We start from the raw sequence: 9,739 nt of genomic DNA, 5'->3' as shown, positions 1-9,739 counted from the left end.
CTGGGGATTCTGGCCTGCTGACACCAGGTTGGGAGCCTTCCAATTCCCAGCTCCCTGCCTCTGGCAGGTAATACCCAGTCCCACTTGCTCCCCACATCAGTGGGCTTCTGGTGGCCCTGACCTCTGTAAGGCCCTGAGTGCCTTATTTGTTACTCCAGCTCAAGACTTCCATGTCCCCTGCAGTCTGCCTTAGAGGAAATGGGGAGCACTGGACCCAGCTCAGAAGCCACCCCAGGAGAAAGCTGAGTCTATCCAAACATGTCCTCCCATCAGATCCAGCAAAAGACTCCTGTCAGCCAGTATCCCCATCCCATTCCCCAGTACTACCCAAGGCTTCCTGCATGACACCCTCAAGTTCTGCTTATCACAAATATCTCCAACCCCAAACAAAGCCCTGGGAACTGGGAGTGTGCCACACTCCCGAGGACCAGGACTCTGGGAGAGGCTACAGCCCGAGGACCTAGGCCGCAGCTGGGTTATAGAATCTGCCCTTCCCTAATTTTATAGCCACAGACTCACAGCAGAAGCTTCAAGCCCACCCTGGGAGCGGGATAAGCCTTGTCCATGTAATGCCCACACCCTCCCTGGGGCTGGCTAAGTTCCTCTGGCCAATCCAGGAGTCCTGGACCTTCCTCCACGGGTTCTCCAGGAGGCAGTAAACTTGACAGGCAGGTCTGACACATCCTTACATCATGGGTTCCTACTACTGGTGGCAGCCAGGTGGAAGAGGGATCCAGACAGAAACCCAGGCCAGGGCTGAGCCAGCAAGCTCCATCGGGCATGGAATCACAAAGGTTCTCAGGGGCAGGCAGGGCAAAGCAGTCAGAATGTGGGCCCCAGGAGCCCCAGCCTTGAAACCTATTGAGCTTTGGTCCTGAAGCACTTTATCCAGGTAGCGTGGCATCTTCTGTAATGGCTCCTGTCTGCACCTCAAGTTCTAGACCCCACAGACATGATCCAACAGAGCTTCGGGACAAAATCAGGCCACTTTGGGCAGTTTATTGAGGTCTAAGCGTCAGGGTGGGGAGGCCATGCACACCCATTGTGAAGGACACTGCCTTTGGCAGCACACATCTACAAGCCGAACACATCATCCACACACATCTCCCAACCTCAACAAGTAGTAATGGACTCTGGGGCCTGGCCACTTCTTGCCAGTTTCTCCAGGGGGCCTGGCAGACTTGGCAAAGACAAGGACAACCCATCCCTAGCACTTCCGTCCCGTCCCTCATAGTAGAAACCCTGGGACACTGGGGCTTCCCCCTCCATGGGGAAGGAATCTTCTGTGACCACAGACTCTTGTTGTCCAATGGCTTGTGCTGGCTGATCTGGCTTGTCCTCAGCAGGCACCACTCTGGGACAGGGGCTGTTACCTCCAGGAACTCTGTCTCATGGGGACAACTGTGGGAGGATAATGGCTGAGGAGGCTGAGACCAGGGGAGGGCCCATCCTGCCAGAGTGGGGAATAGACATACCCTCAGGACTCAGGCTGGGCACTAGGACAGGGCCCTGGGCTGCTCCCTGGAGGTGCTCCTCTCTGGTTGGACACAGAAGATTCTGTGGAGAAATCAGGTCAGTTGGGAGGTGGGGTGGACCCCACTGCCCAGCCTCTTTTAGAACTGCTCTGACCTGTGTGCCAGAGGGACCTCTATCTGGGGGTAGTGGCAGTGCAGCCCCCGTCTGCTGGATGAACTGCTGCAGGTTACACTGCCGGAGCTCCCGGTTCAGCTCCTCCAGCTCCTGGGCCTGGGCCTGGGGGGACAAGGATCCTCAGGGGGCATAACTCTGGTGCCCCCACAGAGACTACCCTTTCTAGTCTGACTGATGCCAGACCCTCAAGTCCACACATTTGGGGGTGGGGAAATGACAGGGGCCAGGGACTCCTAGGCTCACCTGCAGAGCATGCTCCGCAGCCTCCAAAGCACGGCTCACCAGGGCCAGGCTGCCCTGCACCTCCACACTCTGCCGTTCCTGAATGGCCAGGTCCTGGCGCAGGCGTTCAGTTGCAGATGCTGTGGCCAATGGGGGCCCAGGGGCCTCTGCAGCCAACCGCAGCTCAACCTCCAGGGCACGGGCCTGAGCATCCAGAGCCTGTAGCTGGGCAGCATGCTCAGCAGTGGCTGCACTCAGTGCCTGAAGGCGAGCCTGGCCCTCTCGTTCCCGGGCTTGTTCCCTCCGCAGCTCCTGCTCCCAGAAGGCTTCATGGCCCAGCTCTTCAGCATTCCTCTGTACCCTGAGCTCCAGGCCCTGAAGGTCTGTGAAGCAGCCTGATGTGGGTGCTACAGGGACTGCAGGCTCAGGGGACGAAGGACGAGGGGCCAGTCTGGGGCACCCCGGGCCAAAGGTTAGTGCTTTGTGGGGTTCACGACCTGGTGTTGTCCGTGGCTTTGGGGGGAGGCTGGCACGAACTGGGCATCGCTCTGGGGGTGGACAGCTGTCTGAGGAGGGCCTCTCAGCCAGGCTGGGCCCTGTCCTCCTCAGAACAAACTGGACATCGCTGGCAAATTGTCCACAGGTGGCCTGGGCACCCACTGGACACTCCTGTGGCAGCAGCTGCCGTTCCTTCTCCCTAAGCCGCTGCACAAGCACAAAGCGGCCTGTCTGGCCTGGGAGGAAAGGGGAGGGTCAGTCTGTCTCCCTAGCCTCTGTCAACCTGGCTTGAGGAACTGGGGCAGGACAAGAGGAAACAAGAGCCAACCCCACCCTTCTTCAGGGGGAAATGGGGCTGGTCCACCGGCTCCAGCCCAGTCCCACCTTTTGGGCTGTTTGCCCCCAGAAGACTCACCAATTGCTTGGGCTAGTGCGATGACCACTTCCTGGCAGGTGGTCTGTTCTGAGACCCCACAGACCACCCTCTGGATGCCATCCACCCACACCTTCAGTTCCATGGCTGCTAGCCCGAAGAACATCCCTGTCCTGTAGGAAGAACACAGGATCAGGTCCTGCCTGACCACAGCCTGGACCGCCTCTCCTCCTCCTGGCCTTTCACTATAACTGGCTCAGAGCTGTGGCCCCTTGGTGTAGGGCCAGGCTCTTCTGTACCCAGCCCCACCCTCAGGCCTCGCATTCCTAGGGTGGCTGGGGGAACTAGTTTGGCTCTAGTGAGCACTTCAATACATCCCCACTTCCCAAGTATCCTCGTGCCCCGCCCCCACTCCCGGAACGAGGCGAATCATTAACCAGGTCCAGGATTTCCTGTCCCCCGTCACCTGGCTCAGAGGACACTGCCCCTTCCCTCCCGCGGTGGTCCCCAGGCACCCAAGAGCGCCCCCACGCACACATAACGCCGTCAGCTACCATGGGAACGCCTCCCCACGGAAGGGGCCGTCCCGGGGCCCAGAGAGGCTGAGAACCGTGACCCAGACTCGGCCTCGGTCCCACCGCCCCCCAGGACTCCCCCAGCAGCCCCTCTGGCCCAGCCCGCACGCTCCCCCGGAGGCCCCGCCCCTGCTGCGAGCGCCGGCCGCGCTGGAACCCGTCATCCGCGCTCCGAAGCGGGTGGGTGCAGGTGCGTCGCAGCGCTCTCAAGTCCTCTCCCCAAGCCCGCGGAAAACTCCTCAGCCAGAGCCGACGCCTCGGCCGGTCCGGGGCCAAGGGGAGGCTCGGGAACCCAGCGAGCTCACCTGGGCGCTCGCCGGCCTCGGGGATCTTGGTAGTTGGGCGCCGCCGCAACCTGCAGCCCCAGCGCCGCGGCGCGCCCCGGCCCCACCGCTTCAGGGGCTCGCAGCCCGAACGCCCCGCCCCGCCGTGCCCCCATTAGCTCCGCGGCGCGTGCCTCCCGCCCCGCGCCCACTCCTATTGGCTGCCTCCGCCCGTCCCGCCCTATTGGCTCACGGCCCCAGCGGCGCCCAGGTGTGGGCGGGGCGAGAGGTGGTACCCCGGCGCTCCCGCACCCTGCCCCACAAACCACGCGGAAGCGCGTCTGCCGCCGGGATCCGAGGGCGGTCCGTCGGGGCAGGTGTGAGGCCCAGCTCCCGGACCGACTTCCTCCTCGGCCTCCTGGTGTAGCAGGTTCTCTTCCCGGGAGCGGCGCCGGCCTGGGGTCGCACAGCTTTGGAAGGCGCCCCCGGGCAGAAGGGCCGGAGCCACTCCTTCCTTCCTTGACTCTCCTCAAGGGGTTTGGGCCACTCCGACCGTGCTCCCTTGGGGCCGGTGGCTCCTGGGATTTGGAGTTACGGGAGGGTGAGCCCGCGCGGGAACGAGGTGGAGACCCGAGGGCAAGACAGACGGGTGGGCTTTTTAGCTCTGGTGCGGGAGGAGGCCGCCCTGAGGCCGCCTGGGACAAAGGCTGGGGTCTCTTTGTTTGAGGCTCCTTTCCGGCCGGCCGCAGTGAGGCCCACTGCCCTCCTGAGCTGTGGGCGCCCAGGCCTTCCCCCCACAGTTAAGCAGGCTCGAAGCCGCTCTTCCATGGCTCCCTTGCTGTCCCGCTGGGTGAACCCATGCCAGGTGTTGGCCTGGGCAACTCCACCTCGTGGCCACCCACTCTGCCCCAGTCAGACAGTCGCTGCGTGGGGGCTTTACCTTTCCCTTCCTTGCTCAGCAGGGGAGGCCCCACCGGAGGGAAGGTTGAAGGTACTAGTGATGGGTGCCCCAGCCCTGGGCCTGACTTGTCCTGCGGGACGGGGTGTGTGTGTGTGTAGATGCTTGCGAAGCGGAGGCTTCCAGCTTGGGAGTTAGGGAAGTGTCAGAGGCTGGAGGGAGGTGTACCTCTGCAGGCTAGAGTTCTGTCACAGCCCCTCCTCTGGCTTTTCATCCCCCATCCTCAACTCCTTCACCTCCAAGTCAGCGGGATATATCACACCCAGACTGGTCTCCCCCCAGGGCACCAGAGTCCCCACTACTCACTAGTCACCACCAGCTAGGGAGGGGCTGCGGGGGTCCTATGTGGTCCCCCAGGCCTGCCCAGCTTAGCCTTTCACATTCCCCAGGTTGACCAGCCCAGAACTCAATGGAAGCCTTAGACCTGGTTCTCCCTGGAGGTTCCTGGTAACAGCCCCTCCCTTCTGAGTGCCAGTATCCATGGCAACAGTAGAGAATCCTCTCTCCCCAGGCCTGCTAGGAGCCCAGGCCTCAGGTGAGTGCTGGGCACGAGGCTCATGGTTGGGGACACAACTGAGGGTCACAGGCAAAGGACCAGAACCTTTGACTCTTGCTCTAGGCAAGGGAAACGGGAGGAACAGGGAATGTGGAAACGTTGTCTGGGAGTGACCTGCTCCCTGGCCTGAAACACATATTAGGATACCCACACGACTAGCAGTTCCTCATTCTGTGGGGTAGACACACATAGCCTCCTCAGAGTGTGAACATCTATGAACCAGCAGTGCTGGAGAGCCCTATAGGGTGCACACCTGGACACAAGCTATTACCTCTCCCAGCTCCTGAGAAACATCAAGAATGGCCCCGGAGTCTGGCCAGCAATCTGAAGAAAAGCAGGAGCCACGAACCCCAGCAGATGGAAAGCCAGTCAGCAGTGATTTGGGGCTTCCAACTGGCACACCTACAGACACAGTGGTTCCCCCATGCCCCCAGAACACCAAGACCCACTCCACATGGTTGGCCTCTGTCCACCTGCAGTAAGGAGGAAGGGAGGGATGGCCAGTTTTCTGGGCAGGAACAACGAGAGGGCCAGGCCTGATCAACAGGGGTACTGGCACTACAGGTTAGCCCCCGAAGCACTGGACCCCCGCACCTTGCGGCTGCTGTGGGAGCAGCGAGAACTAGAGATCCAAGCGCTTAGGTGGGCCATCCGAAATGGGCCACATGCCCGACACTGTCACATCCTGCAGGAGGTGTCAGGACTTCCATCTGAGAGGTCAGCAGCAAAGCCACCAGCCCAACCCAACTTCTGTCCCATCCTAATTCCTGGTTTCTGTCCTACACCAATTCCAACCACTACTTCAACTCTTACCTGGACCTTTGCCTCTGGCCCTAGTCCTTTCCTAGCTGATGCTCCACCCAAACCCTGAATGTTACTGTCCTATAAACATTTTTTTTAATTCTTTTTTTTTTTTTAAAGAGAGAGAGAGAGAGAGAGAATTTTAATATTTATTTTTTAGTTATCGATCGGCGGGCACAACATCTTTGTATGTGGTGCTGAGGATCGAACCCGGGCCGCACGCATGCCAGGCGAGCGCGCTACCGCTTGAGCCACATCCCCAGCCCTGTCCTATAAATTTAACAACCCTAATCTTGAGCCATTGACCCCTGTCCAGATGGGTCAGGACTTACCTACCCTGCTCTGGCTGGCTGCACTGTGTGCCCTCCGTATGATGGCGGTGGGACCCCTAATTTGCTGCTCACCTGACCTCACCCCAGCTGACCCAGAGGTGGGGCTACTGAAGTTGCCCCTCCTCCAGGAGCTTCCACAGTCCAGACAAGTTTCTACAGGAACAGGTGGAGAAGCTGACCCAGGAGCTGAAAGCACAGAAGGAACAGGCCCAGCTGGTGAGGGGGTGGGGTCAGGAAGTAGGCAGGGCATGGTCTGGGGGGGCTGGGCTGCAAGAGGCCCCTAACCTGGTGGCTCCTGAGCAGGAGAAGGAGCACTTAGAGGAGCAGCTGATGCAGACTGTCAGCATGCTGCAGCAACTAGAAGCCCAGCTGCAGGCCTTCCAGAAGTCCTGCCTCCTGCAGTTGGCCTGCTCCTCCTGGGTGGGTCCTGTACTCCGGTCCCAAACTGGCAGTGTGGAGGTGAGCCAGTGCCCAAGGCCCACAAGCCGTCCCTGGAACTTCCTAGGGTGGCCAGTATGGCTCTTTCAGGCAGGTGCCTCTGCTGGTGCTTCTGGCTTGCCTTGAAAGCCTGCCCCTTTCAGGCTACTTCTGCAGGGAAGAATCATGTGGCTTGCAGTTTTTCCCACCAAACCTGCCCTGGTGAGGTCAAAGAGGGAGGAGTACTGTGTGGAAGGGGTGATTTCCCCCAGCTCCTCATTTCATTTGGGGGATGGGTGCTGGGAATTGAATCCAGATTGGTGCATTCTAGGCAAGTGCTTTACCGCTTAGCTAATCCTCAGTCTCTGTGGTCCCTTCCTGCAGGTGGTTACTGCAGAGACTTTAAGGGATTTCAGTGACTTCTCTGAGAATGAGGCTCCCACTGCTGGAGAGGTGAGCAAGACCCCCCATGTGAAGACTCCACATGCCTGACCAGGATTCTGGAGCCCAGCAGGAGGGCAAAGCCTCAAGCTTTTACTTTCTGACCAGGGTTTCCGGTTGGAGGATATGGACTGGCACAGCATCGCCCTCCGGTACCCCAGTCTCTTCAGTGATTCCAGCACAAAGCAGAAGTAACTGCACTGGGCCCAACTCCCCAGGGGCCAGGGGAAATGGGGGGTGGTCTTGGCAGAAATGGACCTTTGGTGTCCCCAGACAAATCATGTAATCCCTCCAAGCCTCAGCTCTGATCTTAGAGTTAACTAGGGATGAAGGGAAGGGGCTCCTGGGTCATCACTGCCTGTCATGAGCTGGATCTGGGTCCTGGGCACCCAGAGCACCAGCTGAATTGCCTGCTGCTTTGGGAGGCCGGAAAAGGGTAGAGCCGGTGCCTGGGAGCCAGAGCATCCACTGACCAGAGCATGGCCTCAGGCAGCCCCAGCAGTCCCCATCACTGGAAAGAGGGGGCTCAGATTCCTCTGTCGAGCACCTGGAGAAACATCCCAAGAACCTGGAGTGGAGCTCCCTGCCCTGCATGGCCACCAGCAGCTCCGGAGGTGCTGGCTCTGACTCCAGCAGCTGCCAGCCAGTCGTGCCTTCTGGAGTGCAGAAGGCCTCAGGGTACCCGCCCCAGACAGAAGATTTGGCATCTTCAGAGCAGATCCCCACAATGGCTTGGAGCTTTGGCGGAGATTCGGAAGGTGGAGTGGGGTGCATCTCTTTCTCATCCTCCTATATCCCTCTCCCATCTTCCTCCAGATCCCTAAACCAGGTCCTTTAGTCCCTAGGGTCCAGCCATCTCCCCTGCCAGGGATCTGACCTCTGGTGCTGCTCCCTTCCCTCTTGGACCCCGCCTGCTGTAGGCCTGGTCTGGCCTCACATCCCCATGGGACCACCCGTGTGAGGGCTTCCCTCCCCCAAAGGGCTCCTTTCCCTAGATCTCCTGAAAACCCACTCACAACCGCCCAGCAAGACTCCCAAGGATCCCTGCACAGCCCCTGACCACCGGCGCATCAGTCACCAGCTGAGGTGAGGGGGACGCCCAGCCAGGACTTCTGGGCAGCTGTCCAGGTGGGCGGAGCCCGTTCATCAGGCCCTGCCTTGCACCCCTCCCCGCCCCAGCCCCACTGGCTGCTGCCTGAAGATCGTGGCAGTCAGCCCACGAGAGAAGTTCGTCCGCATCCTTAATGAGTCGCTGGAACAGACAGTGGACCTGGACGGCTTCTTGCTGCAGCAGCTGGAGCGCGGCTTCCCGGTGTGCCTGTACCGCTTCCCGCCGGGCACACTGCTGGCGCCGCAGCACCACATCACGGTGGGACCTTCTGTCCGTGAGCCCACCTGACCCTGTCATTGCCTGCGGCGCCCCTCAACCAGTGCCCTCTGCCATTCCCAGGTGTGGGGCCAGGGGACCAGCAGCACCAAGAAGCAGCTGCCCTTGTCCTTGGGCCAGGACGCTGGCCTGTTCCACTCCAGCCTGGGCTGCTTGACGCTCCTCCTGAATCCCGAGGGCCAGGTCCGTGCCGGCCCAGGCCCAGGAGGGGCTCGGGTGGGCCCTGGCGGGTGAGGGTGACAGAGCTGCCCCTGCTGGCCCCGCAGGTCCTCAGTGAGCACCAGACTCCACACCGTGTGACTTCAGGCTCAAGGATCTTCACTGACAACACTGACTGGTCCATTGACCGCTTCCCACTCTCGAAGGCCCGGCCTTGCCCCGGCACAAGTGGACCCCAGAGCCGGCCCCAACCCCCGGGGAAAAGCCGGGTGCGGGAGACCGGCGCCCGGCGGCGGAGGCCTGGGTGGGCACCGCGAGAGTCCCTCCATCCTGTCCCAGCAAGACCCATCGCGACCCCCTTCAGGAGACCCCCACCCCACCTTCTGCCTTCTAGGCCTGGCCTCCACTAGAACCACTTCCTGGACTAGTCCTCTCCATGATCAACACCTACCTCACCAGCCCCCACCCAGGACCCCTGCACACCCCTGCAAGCCCCCAGGTTTGGAATCCCTCTAATGAGCCTCTTCCTGGCAGGCTGTGGCCTCACACCCCCTTGCCTCCCAGGATGCGGGATATCTTGCCACTCCTAAGCACCTGTCGGCCTTTCCACCTGCCAGAGGTGCCCACGAGGCCAGAGGACAGCCACTCTGAGACTCTGGAGCTCCTGCCTCCCATTATCCCTGGTGAGCAAGCCCAGAGGGAGGGGTGAGTGGGCAGCGGGTGGGTTGGGCTGACCCCATAGCCATTGTCCCAAACAGAGGCTGGGCTGTGTCCCCAGGACTGCCCCACCAGGAAGGAGTGCAAGGTCCGGGTGAGTGCGTGCCCTGCTGTCCCTGGCAGACACTGGTTCCCACTGGCATGCCAGCTATCCCTCCCCACCCACACCTCCACCCACAGCTTTCAGGCCCTGATGCTCCCCAGGTGTGCCGGAAAAATGTGGACCGAAGCTGCCCCATGGTGACCCTCTCAGTGCAGAGCACAGCTGAGAGTAGATATGGCTTCCGTTTCCTCAGCTGTCCCCCCATCACTGTGGACACATGCCGACGGGTGTAAGGCAGCAGGGCCAGGCAGCAGTGCCAGCTGCATAATTTATTGAACCAATGTTGC

At 60.8% G+C, this 9,739-nt stretch overlaps 2 protein-coding genes across 2 annotated transcripts; one reads left to right on the top strand and one right to left on the bottom strand.

The window, feature by feature from the left end:
• Positions 1 to 973: 973 nt before the first annotated feature.
• Positions 974 to 3,728, bottom strand: Rassf7 (Ras association domain family member 7). Its single transcript, XM_026379376.2, has 6 exons — positions 3,624 to 3,728; positions 2,786 to 2,916; positions 1,894 to 2,606; positions 1,630 to 1,752; positions 1,476 to 1,557; positions 974 to 1,401 (listed from the first exon to the last, which is right to left on the bottom strand). The coding sequence occupies exons 2-6, from the start codon at positions 2,907 to 2,909 to the stop codon at positions 1,370 to 1,372; spliced, it is 1,074 nt and encodes a 357-aa protein (XP_026235161.2). The 5' UTR covers positions 2,910 to 2,916; positions 3,624 to 3,728; the 3' UTR covers positions 974 to 1,369.
• A 1,666-nt stretch (positions 3,729 to 5,394) lies between these two features.
• On the top strand, positions 5,395 to 9,685 carry Lmntd2 (lamin tail domain containing 2). The gene is made up of 14 exons (XM_077798170.1): positions 5,395 to 5,573; positions 5,660 to 5,812; positions 6,357 to 6,444; positions 6,532 to 6,687; positions 7,030 to 7,098; positions 7,195 to 7,277; positions 7,576 to 7,844; positions 8,082 to 8,172; positions 8,266 to 8,455; positions 8,537 to 8,656; positions 8,740 to 8,936; positions 9,197 to 9,315; positions 9,391 to 9,443; positions 9,554 to 9,685. Exons 1-14 carry the CDS (start codon positions 5,395 to 5,397, stop codon positions 9,683 to 9,685), a joined length of 1,899 nt encoding a protein of 632 aa, XP_077654296.1.
• The last annotated feature ends 54 nt before the right edge of the window (positions 9,686 to 9,739 follow it).

This window comes from Urocitellus parryii, chromosome 4 (genome assembly GCF_045843805.1).
Source record: "Urocitellus parryii isolate mUroPar1 chromosome 4, mUroPar1.hap1, whole genome shotgun sequence".
Taxonomy (NCBI): domain Eukaryota; kingdom Metazoa; phylum Chordata; class Mammalia; order Rodentia; family Sciuridae; genus Urocitellus; species Urocitellus parryii.
This window is presented reverse-complemented; position numbering and strand designations above follow the sequence as displayed.